This window comes from Podarcis bocagei (assembly GCF_964188305.1).
Source record: "Podarcis bocagei genome assembly, chromosome: 5".
NCBI lineage: Eukaryota > Metazoa > Chordata > Lepidosauria > Squamata > Lacertidae > Podarcis > Podarcis bocagei.
In genome coordinates, this window is record NC_138129.1 from 55208791 (window position 1) to 55235438 (window position 26648).

Consider the following 26648-nt stretch of genomic DNA (forward strand, 5'->3'; position numbering starts at 1 on the left):
ATGTACAGGGTGAGTCTTTTAAAGGAGGCCCCATGGAACATGTGTACTCTGTATCCATGGGGCCACTTTTAAAGGGCTCATCCTGTACTTCTTGGTCTTCTGCAGAATTTGCCTCTTCATCCCTACAGGAAATTCCCTACAGAAAATATAAATCAATAATTTTGGCAGTGTTTCTCAATCCACAAAGTTGCAACACAACTCTTATGTTTAAACATGTTATGAGCAAGTTAACATCTTGTCCAGTGGTGGGGTTTTCTTTTAGCAGAATTTTAACCTGGGTCTTCCATGTCTGTACCATCAATACCACACTTTAATTACCGGTACTTAGATTTTATTATACGTTGCTTTTTATTGTTTGTCTTTATTCTTGCATTAATATTTCAATTTTTGAAAAATGTATACCATTGTGGAATCCATGGCTGAATGAAGGCACGGTAGAACATTTCAAAATAAAGAAGCAAAAAAATGATTTTTTTTCTTTGACAATAACAAGCAGCCTGAGCGCTCCCATCTTACCGTAACAATGAATGACCAAACAAATACAAGTACAGCATAAAATTTCAGACTATACCTCTCCAATTTGCTACCACCCTCTTGGATACCTTCCCATCCCACTTCTGTCACAGCTCACTGGAGCATATTTGCTGACCCAATGGCAAATGGATTCTTAATATATAACAGATCAAATCTGAGTTCCTTTAAAAAAACCCACTCCTGACATACACTGCAAGGGCTAATTCCTGCTTTGGCGAATGGTAGGCTATTAAGGCTTGGTCCCGTCCCCCCTGTCCCCCCGTCAACAGGCAGAAATGCAGCATATGGTTGTTTCCCTGTTACTGCATCTCTGAACTGGGAAAGCTTCAGCCGTTGAATTCCTCCTACCTTATGTTGTTGTTAGAAATGGTGATCCTGTAGGCTGGAAGTCTGTACTATGTGAGTAGCCCCAGAACTATTCTGAGCCTGTGTCAAACAACAAGAACCTTGCACTGTAATTCCTCATGAATCAAATTACTGGATTTCCACTATAAGAGTTGATTGAAACAAACACACATGTAGTGCTTCCTGGAGAAGGAAAAAGATCACTTGCTGAACCCCTCCCCCATTGGCTGCATTCCCTGGAGCCACCCACTCCGAATGCTGAACAGCTTGGGCAATTCCTTAGCTTCAAGGAAAGAGAAGGAGATTAGAGGAGAAGGTAAGTGTGGTTTTTTTGTAAGGGAAGAAAATTAGAGAGCGTGAGACAGACAAAGTGAAATTTAAGGATTTGACTTATGTGGTTGTGCATTTGGGCAAGAGTCTGGAAAGTGCATCTACTTGATACACATTTATACAAGGGAAATGGAGGGTAGAGTCAGGGGAAGAAGGAAGGTAGTGCAGTGTCTCCAGGAGTCCATAGGAAACTCCCTTATACTGAGTCAGATCATTGGGCCAGTATATTGATTGGCAGTGACTCTCTGGGATTTTAGAACCAATATGGAAATGCTAAAGATTTAACGTTGAATCTACTGCATGCATAGCAGATGCTTCACCAAGGTTGTTGTGCTGTTTCTTTCAATGTGCACATGCTGGGATCTTTCTCTCTGTGTGTGCATAGGATGCTGACAATGTATGTATGTATGTATGTATGTATGTATGTATGTATGTATGTATGTCCAACTCTGCCCATATATGTCCAGAGCTAGGCAGGAGGTAGAAACTGGATGACTTCACTATTCCAGGATAGGGGCCCTGCAGTCTTCCACATGTTATTGGACTCCAGCTCCCATCAGCCTCAGAATGGTATGGTGGGCGTTGCAGCCCAGCAACATTGGGAGGGCCACAAGGTCCTCAACTTTGCACTATCCAAGCAGGAAAGCTAGATCTATTTATTTTTTAAATGAATTAAAATCCTGCTTTTATTAAATTGGCAGATGTAATAATTAACTCCATAATATTTAACTGAGGAGAAAGCACCTAATTCTGTAAGTATTTGGTGAGCCTGCCTTAGTTGTGTCCACTTCACAATTGGTAGGTACAGGGCAGTGAAATTGTAGGACCGTGCCAAGCACTCTGTATTCAGAGTCCTTAGCTTGTTCCACTGAAAGGAGGGATGATTTTCTGAAACGGCTATCTGAGAATCTTTCCAGAGGGCCTCCAGGGGAGAGTTAAACTGTCTCCATCCTTATCTATCTACTTAAAATGTAGAAAAACATGTTCCCCCCCTATCACTATGTGGAACTCCAACCCAAATGAGGCATTTCCTTTTATTTTTAAAATTGCTTATTTTGAAAATGCTTTTTAAAAATTCATTACATTTCACCTAAATAGCATGAAATATGCTTATAATGTGTGTGTTTGAGCCAAGAGGGAGAGAGAGGTGGGAAGAAGGAAGAAACATGCTTATTGTTGCATTCAGCCACATAGAATCACACCTGAAGTTCATACTTCCAAGTAGGGCATTAGGCAAAGTGAGGTGTCCATCAGCAGCAGAGGCTAGCAGGGCAGCGGCAGCCTGCAGCCATTCTTGAATTCCCCAGCCATTTCCTTCTGTTGCCACATGGCTTGTCCTGAGACATCTAATATTGCTTGCTGTCTCAGGTGCAAAGGAGGATTCAGCTCCATCCAGAGGCAGGTTTAGGGCATAGCTATCAACTTTCAGATTTGAAAATAAGGGATCAGCAGCCTCGAAAATAAGGGATCAGCAGCCTCACCTGTCCTGGGGACCGTCTATGGCAGTGTTCCCCAACCTTGGGCTTCCAGCTGTTTTTGGACTACAACTCCCATCATCCCTCGCTAGCAAGACCAGTGGTCAAGGATGATGGGAATTGTAGTCCAAAAACAGCTGGAGGCCCAAGGTTGGGGAACACTGGTCTACGGGATATCTAACAATCTGGGATAGCAGCAGGAAGCAGCGGGAAACGGCGCTGGAATAAGGGCATTTCCCACAAAAAAGGGGGAAGGTTGACAGCTATGGTTTAGGGGAGGATGACTGTTTCACCCATACTGACAGACGAGCCGAGAGTGCGCCACAGGGGTGCTTCAGCAGTGACTTAGAACAGAAGGCGAGAGGCAGGACAGGTGTGTGTGCCGAATTTTGGCATCACACAGGGTGTCACTGAAATTTCAAAACCCAAAGTCCACCACTGTGCCATCATCGGTTTTGAATCATAGAATTGCCCGACATAGGGCTTGAACTTACGAACCTGGGGTTGAAAGTCTCATGTTCTACTGAAAGAACTATAGGGTTTGACTGCTGGTGCAGTTGGCTTCTGTACATGGAATTGTGGGGGGTGGGGTGTCATATTGTCCTTTGCCTCAGGGAGAAAAATGTCTTGGGCCAGTCCTGCTCTCCAAGTTCATTGTCAGCATTCGCTTGAGGTGAAGGCTGTAAATGTGTTCCTGTGCATTTGGGGACATATGAAATTAACTGCAGCTAGTGGAGAACAGTGCATATAGAGTAGCTTGATGGAATTATTTGGCCTTCACGTTATTTTTGTGCTGTCTTTTCAGAACCCCACAAATACTGTCTGCTGATCTGACTCTAGAAAGTTGCAGAGTGTTTCCACTATGATCCACGAATGGTTGAAGCAGTCATGGCCTCAGGTTAAGATTGACCTTCACATTGTCCTTGCTCTGACCAGCAGCACAGCTGCAGCTTTCTTGGCATTCAAATGGATGGGCCAGAATAGGATCAAAAAACAAATACAAGAGGCAAGAAGGAAGAGAGACCATGGCTTGGGTCAAATGGAAAAAGTTGTTCAGGAGTTTAAACAGCAGGTATACATCTCTTGGATATGTGTGTGATATTCCCACCGTAGACTTCTGTTATAGTGACATAGGTTGGAATAATTGTTTGACAAAGAAAAGAATTTCAGTGAACAATCACATTTTTAGTATGATCAGATTTTGATTGTTGTCATCTGGGAACAACTAAAATAGAAAGCCTGGTAAATGTTTGACATTAACAAAACTTTACAGAAGGAGTGGGCAACTCTTATTAGCCCAAAGACTTCATTCCCTAGAGCAGTGTTTCTCAACTGGGGGGGCAGGGATATGGCCCTTGGGACCCCCCAGCAGGGCCAGATTTAAGTTTGATGAGGCCCATAGCTACTGGTCCAGCTGTCCTTTGTCAACAACAAATTGTCAGTGTTTTTTGTGTTGAATATATACTATACAGTGGTACCTTGGGTTACATACGCTTCAGGTTACAGACTCTGCTAACCCAGAAATAGTGCTTCAGGGTAAAAACTTTGCTTCAGGATGAGAACAGAAATCGTGCTCCGGCGGCGCGGCAGCAGCAGGAGGCCCCATTAGCTAAAGTGGTGCTTCAGGTTAAGAACAGTTTCAGGTTAAGTACGGACCTCTGGAATGAATTAAGTACTTAACCCGAGGTACCACTGTATTGTAATTTATGGACCTAATAGGTATCTAAAGCCATTTGCACATGTTGCCATGCAACCAGTCCATGCAGAACGTAGGCACCCTATATATAGAAATGAGCAAACCAGTGATATTTTGGCGAGCAGGCGGGGCCCATTACTTACATCATAGGAGCCTACACAACATAAAACACTGTTGCTGTATGTAGGTTGTATTTTATTTGTTTTTAATCTTATATTTTGGAAATGTACATCTGGTTTTTTCCCTTAAATTTTTTGGGGGGACCCTCCAAGAGAGTGGGGCCCTAAGCTATAGCTTGTTTAGCTTATACGTAAATCTGGCACTGCCCCCCAGGATATTCCAAGGGGGCCACAGGTGAAATTATATGTTATACAATTATAAAAATTATAAATAAAACATGTTCTGTTTACAAACAAAATATCTACCTTTCTACTAGTAGGACAGGGGAGGAAAGAAATAAGGTTGGAAGGGGGCCATGGTCAGAAAAAGATAGAGAAACACTGCCCTAGAGGGCAACCTTCCAGAGACAACATGCCCAAGATAGGCTGGGAGAAGCAGTTGGGGAGCAGACAAAGCAAGGGATATGATTCCTGCCTTTTTTACAGTAGGTTGCACTCCAGCTATGCAAAACATCAAAAGTGTGTATACCCCACTCCCCCAACATCTCTCCAGTCTTTATCCAGGCATGCATGCAGAAGTCATTGTCAAAGTTCAAGTACAGATGAGTGCCATGCAAGAGCACTTGAGGAGACTGCTGCTCAGTGCCAGTGAGGGGTGTGGCCTTGGGAGAGGGGTGTGGCCTAAGGAGGAGGTGAGTTCTGAGGTCTGGATAGAGAGGTCCTAGGGCTCAGCTCCCCATCCCCTCTTCACATAGTCCACGAGAATTGCCATGCGGTATGCTGTCTCCACAGAATCCTGGGGTACAAGCTGCTCATGTCCTTTCACTGCCTCTGGCAGAGCTAGTGGAGAAGCTGAAGGAAGGGTCCTTGTCTCCAGAAAGCGTCCTTTACACTTACATGGAAAAGGTGAGAAGAATGATATGTTGTGTTCTTCACCATCTTGATACTTTTAAAAATGTATTTGGCAGCATAGAAATATTTTCAGATAAATCAATACAAAGTTTATTTAATAGGTCCCTCTAGGACAAAAATGCCCATATTCACAGTAGCCAAAATATTTGGACATAACCCTGCACTATGCAATCAGGATTATTTCAGCAAATTTGCACAAACTTGTTTTTCCTAATTTAGTTGAAATTCCCAACACCACCTCTTACAATTAGGAATACTTGTTTAGGTCTTGGGTGTCTCAGTCTACACTTTCAGGTCTAAAGCATAGTTTTGCCAGATCATGATCACTTACTCTCTCCCTCTCTGGATTTCCCACAGTTAAGATCCATTACTCTTCAGTAAGTTGTGGGTTGTGGGAGCAACAACGGTATGATCAGGGCCAGTCCAAGACAGTTTGGTGCCTGAGGTTGAGGAAAGAATGGCACTTTCCTCTTCCCTCTCAAATTTCAAATACAGAAGCTAACTGGACTGGCAACTGAACCTTAGTTACACCACTCACGGGACAGCTTTCTCCACTATTCCTAAAGGCTGCAAGGTAGCTTAGAGTGAATGAGGCAGGCCACATGACATACCCACCTCTGTTTTGAATCCTTGGTGCCACTCCCCACCTTCTGGCATCTGCTGCCCAAGGCTGCTGCCTCACTCTGCCTAATGGTAGAGCTGGTCCTGTGTAGGATTCAGTATTTTAATATTAACCGTGTAGTAATCTGTTGTTGGATGCGTTCTTGTAGAATCAGAGTATGCAGTAGCTCATTTGTAAGAATCTAAGTATTGCTTCTTCCAGGCTAGTAAGATTTTGTGTGGCCACAGACACACTATGTCCCCAGCCCCACCAAAGGTATCTTGGTTGGAATGTCTGGCTTCCCCTGCACTCCTAGTTCTGCTTAGGGTTGACGTAGCAGAGAAGTTCATTTGGATTTAGATATCTGAAGAATGCAAAACACTGTATCAAAGGGACACATATCTATTACTAATTCATTCTCCACCTTGTTTCCCTTGCTTTTCACTGAAAAGGCTTTAGCAGTTCACCAGGAGGTGAACTGCTTGCGCCATTTTATTCCAGAATGTGAGCAACATCTCCAGGAGCTGAAGAAACAGAAGGAAAGGGGCTTGCTGTATGGTGTGCCTGTCAGTATCAAGGACCACATTGCATATAAGGTGATTCCATTTCTCTGAGTCACAATGGTTATCTAGAGTTGGTTGCAGATGGACTACTAAACGCCTAGGGCAGCAAAGCTGGGATTCATATAAGAAAGCTTTGTAAGATTATGGTTAGAAATTCAAAACAGAGCACAACAAAAAACTGTTGACCGTCCAGCTATTTGATATTGCAGTGTATACTGAGATGGCAGTGCAAAGTGTGCTATTATTAAGAATGCTTTCAAGTTTCACAGAATTCTTTGTTAGAATACCTAGCAGAAAATGCCCGTAAGCAGGGTATGGTGTTGGATAGTTATCAAAATACAGAGCTAGTTCAGAGTTTTGTTTTAGAACTGTTTCTCTAATAGTTTGAAAAACAGCCACAACCACCCAGGCATTTAACTAGCTCCTTTGCTTCTAGGGTCATTTATCAACATGTGGCCTTGTCCAGTCACTTGGTGCCTTGGCAGAAGAGGACAGTGTGCTGGTCGAGGTGTTAAAAAGACAGGGAGCAAATCCATTTGTAATCACCAATGTCCCACAATCCTTATTGAAGTAAGTTGCATATGCTTTTTTGTGTACTGGTGTAAGTCAACCTTGTGTACTGAATCAATTCACACTGACTTTTTAACAAAATGAAATCATACATGTAAAAGTTTTGCACTGACTCAAAATGTCAGATCCTGAGGCACATTATTCATCACCAGTGATGGGTATGAGATAGGTAGAAATGTATCATGAGAACACTGTGGGCACCCAGGTTGGCCGTTCAATTCCCTCCAAGGGTGATGGAACATCATTAACTCCCATTGTTCCCTAGAAAGTCCCAAAGTGCTGCCTGCTCTGGGTGGTGAGCAGCTGGAAGACTTCTGGAAATGGTAGCTGCTTAAAGGAGAAGGAGAGGATTAGCAAGCTGGAGGAAGTGTTGGACAATGCCAATGATTTGGTTTTGGCCACCAAGTGTAACGTGACCATCTTTCCAGATGGCAAAGCTGTGTTTATTTTGTTCCTCCAGGAGTTTGCAGTCATCTTTGACGCAAAGAGTGTAGATAGTAACAATGCTTGGTTTTTTTTAAAAATTGGGTTGTTGTTTTTGTTTTGATTTTATGTATTTGTTATTTTATGTGAACAGCCCTGAGACCTTCAGGTATAGGGTGGTATAAAATTAAATATATTAATTAATAATGAGGAGGAGGATGATGATGATGATGTAAAGCAGGGACAAGCCTTTGGCTCTGTATCTAGCATAGGTGAGAGGGATGTGCGTTGAAGGATCTTAAGATGCAGCAGAGCAACAGACATATTCAGATGAAACTGCATTGAGTGCTAGTCAGGTATCAGGTTGCACTGAGGCTTCTAGGGGAAAAAGACACACGGGTTGCATTTAATTAACTTTTACTCAGGGTAGACCCATTGAGATTACGTAATGACCATGACTAATTTAGGTTCCTTAATTTCCATGTGTCTCCTCTTCTCAGTAAAAGTTAGTTGAATACAACCTATAATGGCCATTCCACTATCTTTGCAAATACAGAAGTCTGCCGTTATTTGGATCTGTCAACCTTTCTAGCACCTGGGTAACAGACCTGATAGCCTATTTTGAATTGTAGCTCTACAATGGAATGCATTCTTGGAAATTCCAGGCTAAATTAGTATTATGAGTATTTTTGCTCTTTCGAATATGGTCAGTACCACAGTTCTGTTGCTTGGGCATTAAAAAAATTGCCTAAACTCAAGGGTGGTATATCCTATTTCGCCGTTTGAGGCTTCTGCGGCTCAAGGTGAGTGCCTCACCCTGCCTCATCAGTGGGCCTGGCCTGCCTAAACTTGTTGCCAAGATATGGCTGCTTGTACCTGTCCTCTGTTTTCAGCCCATTATAGTCTGGTTGATGGCACATGTCCAATACAGGGTGTTAGTATTTTGTATGCTACTTATCTGCAGTTCCATTGTGAGTTCAACAGGCATTTATTTTTAGCAAGTGCCATGATTGCCTTCTAACAAACAAATGGGTAACTGCTGTATTTCTACCGTCTTGTAGCTATGACTGCAGCAACTCTACTTTTGGCCAGACAGTGAATCCTCGTGATCATAAGAGAGGCCCTGGTGGATCATCTGGAGGGGAAGGTGCCCTAATAGCTGCAGGAGGGTCCATTCTGGGATTTGGATCAGATTTGGGTGGAAGTATCCGTCTACCCTCTAGCTTCTGTGGTCTTTGTGGGCTGAAGCCAACAGCAGGCAGGCTGAGGTATGTGCTGATAATATCGTAGCAAATGAATGGCATTCGTTGCTACAAAGCATGAAAATTCTCTCTCATAATATAAATATTGGAGACTTCGTTGGGAAAGATGATGAATGACTTCCTGAGTAGCTCTCGAACTTCTTAGGGAAGTGATCTGCTTGATGGCACAGTTTAGAAATTGTGGTAAACCATAGTTAATATTTACTGTGAACTTGAAGATGGTTCAAGAGTTGGTGGAACTGGACCATGGTGAACCTTTCTTGGGCAGTTGAGGTAATCTTCACTCGAAGATTGTTCTGACGCCACAACTCTTATACCATCAACTCAGTCTTTTGATTATGTGGTGCAGTCTTAATTGTAGATATGATCTGTGTTGTAAGATTGACATGGAAAGTTTTTGAGATTGCAAGATCCTTGCATCTTTCAGACCCCCATCTAAATGCAAAGCCTTTTCTGGCTACAGAACTCAAAGATCATAATCTCTGTTCTCATCCTGGTGCTCTGAGGGTCAGCCTTATCTCCCAAGGAATGTGGATTTTCTTTAATCTAATGTTAAACAATCTCTTCTTTATCACTATTAGACATTGGAACTTGCTTTTCCTGATTCTGGTAACCTTGCAGAACCATCTTTCCAAAAAGTCACTCATCCTTCTCCCATTCCCACAAATTATATTGATTACATCAATAGCAGGACTAACAGTATACATGGCTATACGTATTCACAAAATCTTTAGACAGTTTGCAACATAATATCTGACTTAATAAGGTGTGTTATGTCCAAACTGGGGGTTATAGGATTTTTCCTTCCAAACAAACTTTGATGTTAAGCTAAGGTGTGTTTTGGCTTACCTGTTGTGGTTTGTGTAAGCAAAACACATAATTATCCCTGATTCGGATGCCATGCTAAGCCAGGAATCCTGGTTAAGCATGGTTTAAAGCCATAAAATTACTCCCATTTCCATCTGGTGTGGTTTTAGCATAGCAAATGCATGTGAATATTATGCTGATTGCAATACTCATCAGACATGCCAGCCTCTCTCAAATCCCATAAATCCTTTCCCTTTTAAAAATATTTACTGTGCATAGTTCAGCTTATAGTATAATTGTTGTTGTTGTTCATTATTATTAATCACCTTACACACAAGCATCTCAAGGTGATGCACAATTTAAAAAAGCTTAAAGCCAGTTAAAAGTGCAACAACAACAACAACAACAACCCAGCAGATATATTTAAAAACTAAACACACACCCAGGGCAGCACCCCATTTATGCAGCTGGGGAAGCTTGGCAAATGGACATTGATTTCGCCTTTCTGAGTGTGAACTAATTGACTCAGCAGCCTACATAAAGACAATTTTCCATTATTTGCATAAATTTGCTGCTAAGAAAACTTCTTCTGATAAATTATTGTGTATATCCTTTCTTTCAGAAGGAAGGGCAGGATATAAATTCAATTAATAATTGGGGAAATCTATCTGATTCAGTGATAGTGAACTGATTTCATTTTTCCCCCCATTGAAGAGGTTAGGTTCTGTTTCATTATTATTCTTGTATCTTTCTTGTCACAACTAACCACAGAATAAAACCTCGGATGGTTTCATTAGGTCATGAGAGTTATTTATAGTCCAAAACATCTGGAAGGCACCAGCATGGGGAGAGTTGGTTTATGGCATTGCTTTCATGTCTGGTAAATAGCACCTTTGGGGCAAATAGCTGGGGGCAATTTTCGACAGGAAACCAAGGCAGGGCCTTGATACGGCTTAGGGCTCCACAAATGCTTTTCTTTCAACAAAAGTAGCCAGTCTGAGCATGCATTGAACATAATGTGTTGTTTGGGTGGCCATCCTCCAAGATGCTGGCAGTAGTTCTGGTGGCAGCAGAATTGTCCATGTATCAGATTTACTTTTTTACCAACTGCATGTTCTGCCATTTCTCTGTTCTACAGCAATTTAGGAGTAAGGGGCCCCATTGATGGAATACTCACAGGTAAAGGACCTCTTCCTTTTCTATCCAAATTCAGAAAGGTCTGAAGGATCACTTTTGATTGAATGCAAAAAGTGCATGTATGTGCTGTGGAAGGAGGATTATTGGATGGGTGTGGTAGTTGAATGTGTAGTTGAAAGACACATTTTAACCACATTGGTGGGGTGAAGATATGATCCCCCCAAAGTGATGAATATTGGGTAAAATTTAAACAATGTCTGGCCCAGGTATCATTCCAGCTTGAAACTTATATTGTTTTTGACTAGCAAGTTAAAAGCGGAACCTGCTCTCACTTTCTCCCCCCACCATACTTCAGTTGGGTTCTTCATCCATTTATTTGGTGCAGTTGTATGTTCACTCATTCATTCACCCTTTGCCTTTAAAAAATGCAAACTTAAAAAAAAAAAAAGGTTAGGGATTAGAATGCACTTCTGTCGTTCTGTTAGATGGTCATCATTCCATATCTGACAACCCCATATCCTATGGGTTGTGCATGATGTGCAACCATGTTCACCTTCTCTTTTCAATTGAAGTTCCAGGAACAGTGGGCCCAATGGCAAGGGATGTGGAAAGTCTAGCTCTGTGCATGAAGGCTCTCTTATGTGATGACATGTTCCAGCTGGACCCCTTCGTTCCGCCTGTGTTTTTCAATGAAGAGGTACATAAAAGATTACATTGTGAACTGTTCAGTGTGTGGGAATGTTTCGGGTGATATTTTAGAGAACCACATTGCTCCTGTAGCTGTAGACACTGCTCCTGAATTTGGTAGCCATTGCCAGAGTCATTGCAGAGAGTGCCTTGGTAGCAACCTATGCTGCCTTAGGAACTGTCTCCCCCTTTCCCTACTATTAATTTTACTCATTCTGCATTAACTTGATTCCCCACTTTGCTCTTTTGCTCCAAAACTTCTCCATACACTGAAAGTACCGTATTTTTTGCTCTATAAGACTCACTTTTTCCCTCCTAAAAAGTAAGGGAAAATGTGTGTGCGTCTTATGGAGCGAATGCAGGCTGCACAGCTATCCCAGAAGCCAGAACAGCAAGAGGAATCGCTGCTTTCACTGTGCAGTGATCCCTCTTGCTGTTCTGGCTTCTGAGATTCAGAATATATTTTTCCTTGTTTTCCTCCTCCAAAAACTAGGTGCGTCTTGTGGTCTGGTGCGTCTTATAGAGCAAAAAATACGGTAAACAGCTCTGTAATATAGCATTATTATCCTGCTATTTCATACATTGAACAAATAATGGAGCTTTGCCCATGAGTGTTAAGCAAACCCAAGCAATTTTATATAACAACTTTCAATTTAAAGGATATGCTCTGCTTTAAATTTCAGTTCCTGATAACAATTAAGGGTTTGGTTTTTGTGTCCTTGAACTCTGAGAATACTTACTGCTTCTTGGGATAAAGCATAGAGAGAGGTGTGTGAGTGTTTGTAGAAACTACTCTACTGTGTACGGACATTGCTGTTCACATTAGTTGCTCATCCCACTTTTGACTCTGGCTCTGTACACCATTGGTATGTGGCCCTCAGAAGATTTCCCAGAAGGAAATGTGACATTAGGATGAAAAGGGTTCCCCATCCCTGGGCTGAAAAATGGTGATTAGCCCATGATAACCCAATAAGCTTCATGGCGTCATGACTATTCTGAACCTCCCCAATCCCAAACCAACACTCTACTCTAGTGCTCTAGTTTAACTGTTTATGTGACTGCTGGTTTTGGTAGCAGCTCTGTGATCTTTGAGATATCTAGTTCAATGCACAGTACGAAAGCAATTCCCCCCTCCCACCAATTCCGATTTCCACAAATTGATTCCAAATCTATCCATCCATTGATGAAGGTTCTCTCTCTTCTCTCCTAGGTATACTCTAGTTTCACGCCACTTCGGATTGGCTATTATGACACTGATGGCTATTTTTTGCTCCCTCCCTGTATGAGGCGCGCTGTGCATGAAACCAAGAAGCTTCTCCAAGAAGCTGGCCACACGGTGTGTAGCTTTGGCACTGTTGCCCTTTGCATTTATCTGTGTAGCTAAGTACAAAGAAAGTTAATTGTAAGATGGTTGGCTCTACTTACACAGTACATTCAGTCCAGTTCCAGAAGCAGTCTACAAAGGGCTGTTGTTAAGCAGAGGCGTAGGAAGGCCAGGTGGTACCCAGTGCGAAAAATTTCTTGTCACCCCCCCACATTGATTTTTTTTTTGCCTGCAAAAATGGTTTTACAATATTTCATATTTTCTTACAAAGGAATGTGGATTCTGAGCCTCTGATAAGAACTGGCGACTATGGACAGATACTTAAATCTACAGGATGGATTGTGTTTTGGAAAACGGCCAAATAAACAGCTATTTTCATGGAGGAGGGTCAAGATATTAACTGATATGCATGAAATTTCATATGTAGCTATATAATCCCTAGTGTAGTAAGATAAGTCCTTTGGAGCAGGCATTTTCCCCAAAAAGTTTTTAATGAACCACCTTATTAGGGCAGTAATTGTTCCTTGATAATTTATCACCCCCCTCCATGATGGCACCTGGGGTGACCCACCCCCCTTTCCTACGCCCCTGTTGTTCAGTGCTGAGGACAAAATGCTCAGCCTGCAGAATACAGTTTTATTGGAAGCTGGAACTCTGGAAAAATTCTAAAAAAGGTCTTTGTCAGCTTCACGGTGCCTTCCATTTTGGGGTAAACAGCAGTTTCAGAGGTAATTAATTCCCTCCTGGCTCTCTACAGTACCAGTCCTAACTACACACATACTTGGATAGCTAATTGAGAAAGAGTGACCAAAAGAAATAAAAGACATTTAATGTAAATGCATTGTCACCCTAAGGAATGAATTCAGTTTGCATTTATTTATAGGTGGACTTAGCTAATTCTGTAGCAATGCATGAACTGAAACACAGCCATCCTTGAAATTTGCACTTCTCTGAATCTTGCAGTGCAGTCCTCCAACCAAGTCATCATCCTGTTCTCACGGGGCGAACCAGTTGCTTATAGGAAGCTCACATGCAGGATCCAAGCACAAAAACAGCCTCCCCACTTGCAACTCCCAGAAACCAGTATCCAGAAGCACACTGCCTCGACAGTGGAGGGAGAACATAGGGAGAATTCATGGCTGGTTGCCATTCATAGCCTTATTATCCATGAAGTTGTCTAATCCAAGATGGTGGCCAACGCTGCCTCCTGTGGAAGAGAATTCCATAGTTTACATATGCCCTGTGCGAATAAGTACTTTCATTTGTCCGTCCTGACTCTTCCAACATTCAGCTTCATTGGACACACATGGGTTCTAGATTTAGGAGAGAGGAAGAAACACTTTTCTCTACCACTTTCTTCACACCATGCATAGTCTTCTACTGCTCTATCATGCCGCCCCCTTAGTGGCAGGGGAAGGTGGTGGAGGTGGACTGTACACTACAAATTTGGCTCATAGGCTCCTGTATCTTGTATGTCTTGGGAAGGAAAGATGTTCTGTGCATGTGTCTGCATTCCGAGCAGACAAACAGCAGATGGGGAAAGAATTAATCTTGACCTCTGTCTGGAGCAGAAAGTTGGGATGTGCTTGTGAAAGACTTTGAGTCAATGAATTGGCACCTGATACTTGCTCAGTGACCAACCCTTTTCTTGCAGCTCGTTCCCTTCACCCCACCTTCAGTGGACTATGCCATAGATGAACTTTACATCAAAGGCCTTTTTGCTGATGGAGGTTCAACGCTGTTGGCTATGTTGTAAGTAACCGTGACTCTTAAAAGGCACTACAAGAGAAGAGCAAAGAGGAGGACAAGAACCCTAATCAAATAATGCTGTCCAGGTATTCAAAGCATGGCTGGTTCAAGACATTTTGCTGCCTGAGGGTGGAGCAGCCAATGATGTCACTTCCTGCCACATAGTACGTCTCAACCTTCAGAGTCAAACTCTGAAGGAGTCAAATTAGTTCACTGTTCAACAGTACTGTGGAAAGGGACTTGCCAATTAATACTGCATTCTTAGCATGGGGAACTTCCTTGAAATATCCTGTCAGATCAGATGAAAGGGTCATTGAGCCCAGCATTCTGTTTTCATAGGAACCAGCCAAATGCCTCTGGGTAGCCCAAATGAAGAACATGAGGGTGATATCCCACTTCCACTGTTCCTCAGCAAGTTGTATTTTGTCTCTGAATGTGGAAGTTGCCTTTAACCATCTGGACTAGTAGCAACTTGATAGTCCAGTCCTCCATGAATCTGTTTAACCCCCCTTTAAAGCCATCTAACTGAATGGCTGTAGTCACCACATCCCAGGAAAGCAAATTTTGTATGTTAATCAAACAGCTATCTGACTTTTAGAAGACATCTGAAGGCAGCCCTGTTTAGGGAAGTTTTTAATGTTTGATGCTTTATCATGTTTTTAACATTCTGTTGGGAGGTGTCCAGAGTGGGCAGGGTATAAATATATTATTATTATTATTATTATTATTATTATTATTATTATTATTATTATATTTTCATCATCATCATCATGCTGCAGTACATTTTTGTGAGAAATCAATGTTTTCTGGATTGCCCCATCTCACCTTCTTCCTCTGTTGCCTTCCAGTGAAAGAGATATAGTAGACCCATGCTTAAAACCCCAAGTGGCTCATCTTAGAATCCCAAAATTGGTGAGGAAAGTTTTGGCCAAGTTTGTCAAGCCCTGGGTGAGTCTTGGACCTCTTTAGGTTTCATTTATATTACTAATCTTGTGGTGCTGCTGCTGCTGCTCCAGAGAGAAGTTTAAGAACAACATTTTTGAACAATGTTCTTATTATAAAATGTTGTGTGTAAAATGAGAAATGAGCTACAATGGGTGTGTCATTTATGTGCATTTCTTCCACTAGAGGTATCACAGAAGCTATTTAAAGTTGATGTATTCTGAGAAATTGTAGGGCCCGACCATTTTACTTAGATTGGGAGTGGGGAAACTTTAGCCTACCAGCTGTTGCTGACCTACAATTCCCATCACCCCTAGCAACCATGGTCAATAGCTAGGAATGATGGGAGTTGTGGTTCAGCAACATCTGGAGGGCCAAAGGCCTGGTTCAGGAGGTTATTCACTTTTAGGTGGTTATTTACTTTTGTAAATAAATTTTGTATTAATAATTAAATTATTATTATGAATAAATAATTTCTTCCATTATTATCTGGAACAATCATCGTGCCAACTCTTATCACTGAAGTTCAGGACATGGTGATATTGAGGGGTGGGAAATATTGTAAAACTAGAGGGACAGAGGTTCTGATGGTAGGCACAAGTAAAGAAAGATAGCAGATTTGTCAATCTAGTACACAGGATGAATGAAGAATTTAGCAGCTGGGACAGATATAAGAATAGCAGATCTACCAAGTAACTGGCTGTTAAGACTCTTTTCCAACTGCAGTTTTGAAATGAAGGGAAGTCCAGGTGGACACCTGGTTTGTTCATCCCAGGCCAGATACCGCTAGTTCTGTCCTCCATCATGCTTAGTTTAGGAGGTGGTAGACCTGCTGTTGGAGCCAGATAGCCTATAGAAATCTGTAGCGCTGGTAGACGGGACTGCAATGGCCCATGAGCAAGATGGCTAGTATATATGCATATAGTAAAGTTGATCCAGAAAGAAAGATTTATAATGTCATCAGTTTCCAAGATTAGAGATATTACTTTTGGGGTGCCCCCCAATATATATATATATATATGAAGGGGGGAAATCTACTAGTCCTAATGGATCCAGTTTTGTTTACATTCTAGTTTCCAAGACTGGCCAGCCATCTCAATGCACTGTGTGGAGTAAGGTAAGAGGTGCAATAGATTCTGACAAACATACATAAATGAGGCCTGCACAAGATGTAAGGGATGGTGCCTTACATGAGATGGGGGACGGGGAGGTTGAACCTCCTTCTGAGCTAGATTTCCTGCTGCTGTAGTTAACTCAAAAAGTCTTATCAGTATTGTTCAACCTTGAGCTAGTATGACTTCAGATTCAGCAGCACTTGCTTGTGGTACTCCAGGAATGAACATTGCCAGATAACACTGTGAAAACCAGGAACCCTTTGGAGTTGGATGTGAGGTCTGAAAATAAAAGGCATTCATTATGTTAAATAGAACTTTGATGCTCTAGAATGTGGGATAATGATAATCTGTACAATAAGGATGCCTTGGCCAGCCTCAAGCTTGTCTTGTCTTAGGTACTTATGATCTTGCAGTGACAGTCTTCTGTCATTTTAATATTATCAGCTGTTTATTATGTCTTGCATGTTTCAGGTCTGTGAATTGCCTGTGGGAGCTGAATGACAAAGTGATGGTAACATTTTTTGTGTGGTGGTGGTGGGGAGGAGAAATAAAAAGCAAAGCTTAATCTGGGCTGAGAAATCAGTTTTAATACAGAAACTGTATTATATGAATTTCACTCCAAGGGTTGCAACCAGTTTTAAGAGTAGTGCCCACATCTCTGTGAATATATTATTGCATGCCGCCCCAATCTTAATGCAGTTCAAGATTCCAGGGGCTCCAGGTGTGCTTACCCAGGGTTTGTGTTTCCTTTAGGAATGAGGCACAGTGGAGGCGGGGGTGTCTTTATGATATATGGTTTAGTTACACATATATACAACTTGAGCCTACAATGGAGGGTTCACAGCACTAACACCCCAAAGGGCCTCCCATAGCTGCAGCCTTGGATTCAAACAGAAATCAGCCTTCAGCTTTCTGCCTTTTCCAGCCTGCAACCTTTCTTCCCCTAGGTCACATCATAACCAACCCTAAAGCTCTACTTCAGACACTGGCTTTGTCTTCTGACACTGAGTTGAGGAAGGGGTCCCACACATTTGCCATCTGGCAAGCCGGTCCTCTCAATCCTCCAGAGAAGGTGGCACCTCTGTGTTCTTCTTATATGTTGTTGTAATTAACAATTGCAACACTTTGGAGATACTCTGGCTTTCTGAGAGACTGTTTTGAGCCACATGTTTTTAATGTTTAACAGACAATTGTATTTTAATATTTTGTTGGAAGCTGCCCAGAGTGGCTGAGGAAACCCAGCCAGATGGGCGGGGTATAAATAAATTACTACTACTACTACAGATCTATCTATACACATCTCTACAAATCAATTTGTTACAAGCCAATCACACTGGTAGTATTTTGTATCTGCTTCAGCCCAATTTGGACAGGATGCAAATTGGGTCAAATATGTTCAGAATTCAGTCAAATCTAGTTCACAGCCCTACATACTAGTTTTGTCATCTAATCAGGGTTTAAATTTGCACTTTAGCAACCCAGCGAGTTGGGGAGGGAGTATGACCTGTAAAATTTTAAATGACCAAGGCCCAAGGTACCTGAGAGACTCTTACAGACACCTCCCTCTTACAGCTGCACCCAAACTAATTCACTTTCAATAGAGATATTGTATGCAGCTTAATGGATATATCTATGCATTGGAGAAATGTCACTTGAAATAAGGTGGATTATGCTGGCAGTATTGTTCTCAACAGATAACAACCCCTGCAGTTTCCAGACTCTTTCTAACTACTCACCTAAACTCTAACATGCTCTTGCACTGCACATTCAGGCTTATCGTAAAAAGTTTGTTGACCAGTGGAAGAAAAGCAAGCTTGATGTTGTCCTCTGTCCAGTTCTGGGACCTGCCTTTAATCTTAGATATCCCTCAAAACTATTGGGTAAGCCTCATTATTCACAGAGTATTTATATTTCTATCACTTTAAAAAATAATAATTATGAAGATTATTGAGTATCTGTTAAGAATTAGGACAGTTCTGAAATAGGACTGGACTTGCAGTAAGGCCCAGAATCTGTTTTTGCCATTCTCCATTATAAGCCAATACTGAGGCAGTGCAGCTATTCCCGATTTTCTGGGATGGGTCTGTAAACTGGGCCTCGTTTTCACTAATGTGGCTAACCTGTCACCACTTCAGGCTGTAGGCTGGGGATAGTTTTCTCTCTGTGTATGTGCTGTTACTTCTTGGATTCCATCAGACTGCTTCTTCTGCGTATTCTCTTTCCCCAGCTGCCATCTCGTATACCATGCTGTACAATCTTTTGAACTTTCCTGCTGGAGTTGTGCCAGTCACTACCGTGACAGAGGCTGATGAAGAGGAGCTGGCACAGCACCGAGGACACTTTGGTGACCCCTGGGATAAGAGACTGAAAGAGGTCTGTCTGGATTTAAGCAGTTCAAATACATTGACTACTTCTTGGCTATGGACTGATTATATATATATATATATATATATATATATATATATATATATATATATATATATTATTTTGAAGCTGATGAATTGTAAATTTTGGATGACATTCTACTACTAATAATAACACATTTACTATATTCATTAGCCACATGCTGCGGCTGTATTTGAGGAGATTATTCTGTATTGCAACACAGGGGTTTGGATTTAAGCGATGTCTGAGCTGAACATTTCAAGTTCAGTGGCTTTCAAAATTTGGATTTTTATGTCAAATTGTATGATCCCACAATGTGGCATTTGATTTCAGAATTGAACTTTGACATCAACACCTGAAATTGTCTATTGCACAAATCAGTTAAGATGATATAACATATAAATTTACTAAATAAATACTATTGCAAATCATCTATCAAAACTGTCCAATACTAACTGCTATAAGGGCATGAATGATGCAATGCCATCATCACGTTCAGCTTCTTCATATCCCTCATAAGCAACATCCAATGATGTGGAATGGAAATGGAGAAACACTGAGCATGATGATGAAATGCCCCACATATGCTGCAACTAAACAGTTACTGGAGATGTGGATTTGGTGTGGCTATGCATTTAAGGTAATGTTGTTTGGACCTCGGTTGTTAAATGGTGACTGCTACATGTCGCTTTGAAATACTGTCTAGTACTGCATGTCACCTGTGAAATACTGCCACGTGTTTATTACTACTGCACAATCACTGGGTGTCAGATGATGATGCCAAACAGCAAATGTATATACCCAGAGGATATTTGGAGAAGGAACAATTGCAAAAAGACATTCATTATACAGTCGTACCTTGGAAGTTGAACAGAATCCGTTCTGGAAGTCTGTTTGACTTCCAAAATGTTTGACTTCCAAAGCATGGCTTCTGATTGGCTGCAGGAAGCTCCTGCAGCCAACTGGAAGCTGTGGAAGCCCCAGTGGACATTCAGCTTCCAAAAGAACATTCAAAAACCAGAACAATCACTTCTGGTTTTTGATTGGGAGCCAGAATGTTCGACTCCCAAGGTGTTCAGGAGCCGAGGTACGACTGTATAATGTTTTGATGCAAAATTGTTTCAGCTTTAGGTGAAATACTGTGCATGAGAAATAGAGAATCATAGCAACATCTCTCTGATCCCAACTGACTGCTTCTGTCCTCTTTCTTTAAGGAAGGAAGAGTTTATGACAGGAGACTTGAGACAAGAGTTGCAGACAACAGCGGCAACATTCAGGACTGTGTTCATTTTGTAACAGCAAGGGGGTCAAATTACAACATTTTAAGGCAAATAATGCAATCCTTAAAACTTGTTCATTACATATTAAGTGACCAACAGGGCACAAATGGTTGTCTGAATCCATCTTCAAGCAAAAGAAAGGGGATAGCAGCAAATTATTTGGTGAATTATTTGGCTAACAGCCCAACTTACCCTGAACATTGACTACAGTTCAGTGTCAGAGAGCAGTCCTGATGTTCCCTGTCCATGCAGGCACACAATAGCAGCTTTTAAAAAATGTCTTTTGGCCAATAGCCCCCAAGGCAGCAGAGAGATAGAGAGAGATAGATAGAGAGAGAGAGAGAGAGAGAGAGAGAGAGAGAGAGAGAGAGAGAGATAGATATCAGGAGTCTACCCTTTGATAGATGGGCAAAGCTTGATGATTGACCTCAGCTTGTCTTCAGAGGGTGAAGTCTGTGACCCTAAGTTTTCTGCCTTATTATGCATGCTTACTTGGAAGTAAGCCCTACTGAAGTCAGTGGGATTTACTTCAGAGGAAACAGGCACAGGATCAGGGTGCATCACTCTAGAAAGTTTGAGACCCAGAGCCTAAGCATTCCCAGTAACTCTGCTCTTTGAACATCTCTTGCAGGCTGTGAAAGGTGCTGTGGGGCTCCCTGTGGCAGTTCAGTGTGTGGCATTACCATGGCAGGATGAATTATGCCTTCGTTTCATGAAAGAGGTGGAGATGCTGTCCCACCAAAGGAGACTGGAGAAAGCCATTTGAGCCTAACAGAGATCATTAGCCTCTAAAGAAGGTAGTTGTCTCAGGGAAGCAATCTTGACTATCAAGAAAACATACATTTGGTTCCAGCATATCCTTTGAATTACATTTTTTCCTGACCTTCTGCAACTGACTGAAGAGGGATCAGTAGTAGGCTGATTTGATTAGCTGCATACTGCTTTTGTATTCTATTCATTCACAGGGTATAAGTTTATCCAGTATCTAATATTATTTCCCATCTCTTTTTACCATCACCTTCTCTCTACAAATGAACACAGGAAGTCGCCTTATACTGGGTCAAATCATCAGTCCATATAGCTCAGTACTGTCTACAGCAGGGGTTCTCAACCTTTCAGAGAATGAGGACTCCTTTCAAACCTCAATTTTTTGTGCCCTCTCGCATGCTAATTGTTGTAATGTTAGGCTCCATTAATTGAGAAAATACAGAAAACTGTTATGAAGTCAGTACACAAGAATGTTTTTTAATGAATTCACTTTTTATTCATTGCAACAATAAATATATACTTTTGAAAAATAGTAATGCTGGGACACTGTTTATTCAGTGTTTTAATAATTTATAAATCAATACCATGGTTTCTATTGTTGTTCAGTCATTCTACAAACTGTCTGGGATTTGAACAGGCTAGTTCCTCCCTCCTTCCCTTCACATTTCCTTTTCTGGCTTTCTCTCTCTCTCTCTCTTCTTCAACTGTTGCTGAACTGCTCTCAACATTTCATGGCACATGCAGGCCACTGAGCATGCTCAGTTCTCATTGACTTGTTGCCACCCTCCCCTCTTTTCTTTTTAAAAATTCAAAGTCAACATTTTTCAACATACGTGAGGAGACCTCTTCTACAGGTGCCCCTCTTTTTTATTCCCATCAAGTAGAAGGAACAATGACATAGAACTAGAGTACTAAGTGTATAAAATGCTCTATAAACTTTGTGTGTTGCCTTCACAACAATCCTGTGTGGTGAATCAGTTTTATTTCCATTTTAGAAATGGCAAAGTAACACTACAAGATTGTAACTTGCACCTAAGGCTGCAGCAGAGGTTCGAGTGGAATCCCAAGTCTTCAAGATTTTAAGGTGCTTCTTAGATGCCTTCCAAGTATTTAGAGCGGAGCTTGAGCCAAACTGCCACCTGCTCTCTAGGATGTGAATTATCCAGCTTCCTATGAAATGACACAACAATCTAGCTTGCAGCTATGACAGCTTTATTTTCTTGAAGGAGGTTTGGCCTGCATAGATTGAATGAAAAATTGTCAAAAGTCAGAGAAGGGATTTTCTTATGCAAGGGGGGGGGGGCATTTATTGAGCAATAAGATGGTAGTTTACAGTGGTACCTCGGGTTACATACACTTCAGGTTACATACACTTCAGGTTACAGACTCCGCTAACCCAGAAATAGTACCTTGGGTTAAGAACTTTGCTTCAGGATGAGAACAGAAATCGTGCTCCGGTGGCGCGGCAGCAGCGGGAGGCCCCATTAGCTAAAGTGGTGCTTCAGGTTAAAAACAGTTTTAAGAACAGACCTCCAGAATGAATTAAGTACTTAGCCCGAGGTAACACTGTACTAAGAATGCAGTTGCTGAACCATTCCGCTCCACTTCTTCTCCTGCCATCATATATTATATACCACTGGCTCCACCCCTGAGATTACACAACTTTCCTCACTGCTTGCCATCCACATATTAAACTTGGATGCTTGCAGGGAGAAAGCCTATGCATGTAGACCTTCCAGGAATAGAACACTTGATTTATCTGGGTCCCAGGTCCAGGGGAAGCCTACATTCCTTGGCTTTCCCTCTGCTGGTGTCCATGCCTAATATGTGAGCAGTGGTGTCAAAGGAAGCCACATAACCGTGGGGACCTATTGCACCTTGGTCACAGAGACTTCTCTTCACATGTGTAACAAGTGAAAGGGACTATCCATTGAGAGAGCACAGTGACACTCAGCACATTTTGCTGGCCAGAACAAAAGTGAGGATTAAAAATAGCAATGGGCAGTTTGGGGAATGTGCCTGGGAGAACAATTGTCCAGAAAGATCAGAATCAGTAGGGATTTCTTACAGTGTTTGTCAACATTTTAGGGACCCATTCTTGGTGTCATATACAATGTGATAAACAAGTGAATAGACTGATTTACAGCTCCTAAGCTTCCATTTTGTGGTTATGTGAGAACACATGAAGTGGTCTGCCTTGCTCGCCCCCATTTGAAGATCAGCCGCTGATTCGTTGAGTTAGGCTTCTGTGCAGCTTTGCATTTAATGTGAATGTTAAAGAGTGAGAGTTGGGGTGTGTGTGTTTAAGTGGCTAAGAAACACATTTTGGACGTTGTTTTACACAGCTGAATGCCGATAACTCTATTGGCAATTGTGAGTGATTACTGCATTATCTGCACTCAGAGAAAGTTATTGTTTTGAATGCAGAGAGAATTAATGATACATAAAACTATGTTATTATTGGCTGCATTCATCAGCAGAAATGCTCTGCCCAGCACCACTGCACTGTGATTACTCCTGCTTTCTCCTTCCAAAGAGAGCAAGAGATAGGGGCGGAGATGGTTTATTGCTGAAGATTTGCATACATTTACATTCCAAAAGGCTGATCGGGTGCAAGAGCTGATTATGTTGCAAGTCAAGACATACTTACTTATCTCTCCCTTCTGAACCTTTAAACCAGGGAGAATTTGACTACTTCCCTTTGGGCTGGGCAAGATAAAGCATGAGTGAAAAGGAGAACCTAATTTAAAGGCTTTAATTGTGAAGCAGACAAAGAAGCAGAAAGCAGATTTTTTTCAGGATGAGATGGCTATTATGATATGATTCCTAGAAGGCTGGTGGAATCTACGCAAGAGTGGCATGCTTTTGCCATCTCTGGGATGCATTCTGAGTAGATTTTCAACAGCGATGCATAATTTCTATGAGAAGAAGAAACTGATCCACAATTTGCCATGAGTGACCTCCAGCGGAGGTGGTTTTATGGCAGCACCGGTTCCCCTGCACAGGGTGCTGAGCTGCCAAGGAGGTACCTTTTCACCTCCTTCCCAAAGTCTAGTTAGTTAGTCTAAGTGTTTGCTCAGCTTTGGAAAGGAGGCAGGAGGGCTCTAGGACCCTGCCAGAGCCTTGTGCTTCCTTCCCAGCTTGATGCCTCCCTTAACCAGCTTTGGGAAGGGGGCTTTGGCCTTGCACAGGGAGCACAAATGGGAGAAGGCTTCCCAAAGGCATTGGGATGGCCACTGTTGGAAGCAGGAGCAGAGGAACCTTTAGTCTGATCTAGCAAGGGCTTCTCTTATGGCCTGTTGAGAACACCACGCCACCTAAACATTTTCTCAGCGGCTTAGCTCCACTTTGATATCTTTGGCCCCAGGGAATGATGGAATAGCTGGTACTTCAGCACAAAATACTGCATGCATCCATTCAAGTCCTAAACATCAATTGTCTAACGTGAAACCGCCTTAAAAGGTTGCCTTCTAGGTGTTTCCAGGTGGCAGCACCTTTAAGGATTTAGTACCAACAGGAAGAAGATTTTATAGCACAGGGACTTGCCACACTATTGGTTTGTTTGGAGCAGCTGGCATTTTGCCACACCTGTTGACCATGCTGGCCTGTTTGGGCTTGCTGTTATTGGCTGTAGGAGTTGGCACCATCTCAGAGTGTTTTGCAGGTACCAGGCCTGTGATTCTAGCAAGTCTGACACTTGGAAACACCAGCAACTTGGCAGCACTTGCCCAAACTAGATGTTATGTTGGAGATGTAAGATTAGAATCTTTTCCCCCTCTTTCTCTCCCTTTCTATTTAGCCTCAGGCATCTGCTTTGAAAAATGTGTGAGTAGAGATTTGCAAGAGAGAGTTTAAGCATTTTCCCAACCAAAATTAGCCAACCTATTAGCTGAACGGATGGAGGGAAAGAGATCCATATGGGATCTACTAATTAGTAAAACAAAAAAGCAAGTGATTCCAATCATAGATCAAGTCTAGAGACCAACAATTTCTTATAACTTTTAACAATTTCATATTTTATTTTGTTTTTTAAAAAGGTGGATTTATGTGCCACTTTCCAGTTCACATGGTTGGGTAATGTGATAAGAGACAATGATCTGCTCAGACTCTTCTCATGTAAAACTGTTGCCATCAATTCTATGTGCTAACAGATAGAACTGATGTGTATTCTTATACAATAATGTTGCTTATCACATGACTACCATACAATATAGTTCATAGATTTACCTGCAAATACTGGTAGCATGCCCCACTGCATGTATGACATGGTTTTCATAGATCTAATCCTTTGCATACATTGATCCAAAATAAATAATAGGTATTTATTATCAAGTTGGTTCTATGTTTCACCATTATTAAAATGGATTTGAATAGCAACCACATCCTTAAATGTGGATTTAAAGGGTGGAGATGATGCAAGGGGTCAGAAGCAGATTATATTGTTTGCTTGTTGCCAACAGCCCTTTGCTACAATATATTTCCACCTTAGGCTCTAATACAAACTGAAAGGTGCTGCTGGTGATTCCATCCATTTGAACACCCACCCGCCCCAGGCCCATTGCATAGCATTGCTCCAGCACCTTTTCCTTACTGGTGGGATAACAACACTAATGCTCCAAGCTAGAAGCAGTTTGAAACTGAACTACAGATCCTGGGGTGCAACAGCAGAAGACTTTCTCCTTCAAGTCTGACTTGCAAGTTTCCTGGGGATCTGATTGCCCATTTTGAGAAGCGGGATGCTAGTCTACAGCATGGCTAATATTGATGTTCTTTATGAGGCTGCTGCTGCTGCAAGGATATAGATTGGCTCCATGCACCAGTGCAAGCAAGGCAAGGGAAGAAGTGCATATTATAGCATAGGATGAGGCTGCAATATATTCACATGGTTATTCCCACTCTCAAAACACACACCCTTATAGGTATGTCTGTGTGATGCTGAAAGATATGAATGGCCGTCTCACTGAGGGAAGGGCACAGACTTTTTTTCATTCATATGCAGAAAACACTGAGTTATTTCTCAAATTATATCACTAGGGGGCGAACTTGAGTTTCTGAAACTTCAGAATTGCTGTCCACTGAACGAGGGGTGAACAAAAGTGGCTAATGGAGCAGGGGGTTTTAATTTTAAATTTTTTGGAAGCGGGGAAGTCTCCATCCCAGGGAATTTGGCATATATGAAAAGAGGGGGGAGAATATAAGACTAGATTGCTTTATTATAAACTGGCACTACACAGAGCCCCAAGTATTCCTTCTTTAAATATATAGATGGCACACTTGAAGCACTTTAAGGCTGGCGCGGGTTTAGGAAAAGGCTGTAGCTCAGTGGTAATCTGCTTTGCATGCAGGAAGTCCCAAGTATCTCCACGTGGGCTGGGAGAGATCCCTGTCTGAAACTCGTCTCTCGTCTCTTTGTGGTTCCAGCTTCATTTCCCACAGTATATAGCACTGAGGCACAGAAAATAGTCTCATGCCACATGGGTGTAGCCAAGTGTTTTGTTAGGGGGCGACAGGCTTTCATTAGGGGGGCAGAACCTCAGATTTGTATTGATATGTATTGATTTGGGGGGGGCAGCTGCCACCTTGGCTACGCCCATGTCATGCCAATACCTTGGGCATTGCAGCTC

General features: G+C 42.0%; 1 protein-coding gene across 5 annotated transcripts; it reads left to right on the forward strand.

Annotated features, from left to right (window-relative positions):
- Positions 1-50: 50 nt before the first annotated feature.
- On the forward strand, positions 51-21556 carry LOC308586506 (vitamin D3 hydroxylase-associated protein-like). Of its 5 annotated transcripts, XM_081193172.1 has the most exons (17): positions 51-1195; positions 3490-3756; positions 5292-5405; positions 6465-6608; positions 7012-7145; positions 8630-8836; positions 10776-10816; positions 11347-11471; positions 12672-12797; positions 14440-14537; positions 15383-15482; positions 16550-16593; positions 17063-17102; positions 18363-18471; positions 18819-18964; positions 20888-21053; positions 21298-21556. In XM_081193172.1, exons 2-16 carry the CDS (start codon positions 3547-3549, stop codon positions 21020-21022), a joined length of 1773 nt encoding a protein of 590 aa, XP_081049298.1. In that variant the 5' UTR covers positions 51-1195; positions 3490-3546; the 3' UTR covers positions 21023-21053; positions 21298-21556. The 5 variants fall into 5 exon arrangements, 3 of the variants coding, with proteins under 3 accessions (XP_081049298.1, XP_081049297.1, XP_081049299.1); XM_081193171.1 differs by having other exon boundaries at positions 20888-21556; XR_014007917.1 differs by lacking the exons at positions 18363-18471; positions 21298-21556 and having other exon boundaries at positions 20888-21024.
- Positions 21557-26648: the final 5092 nt, after the last annotated feature.

What these genes read in the sequence shown, in the direction of transcription:
- LOC308586506 (XM_081193171.1), top strand. Translation starts at nt 3,547, where the DNA reads ATGATCCACGAATGGTTGAAGCAGTCATGGCCTCAGGTTAAGATTGAC. An exon ending in CTGTGTTTTTCAATGAAGAG is followed by an intron (nt 11,472 to 12,671) that starts GTACATAAAAGA and finishes CTTCTCTCCTAG; the next exon opens with GTATACTCTAGTTTCACGCC. An exon ending in CCAAGTTTGTCAAGCCCTGG is followed by an intron (nt 15,483 to 16,549) that starts GTGAGTCTTGGA and finishes TTTACATTCTAG; the next exon opens with TTTCCAAGACTGGCCAGCCA.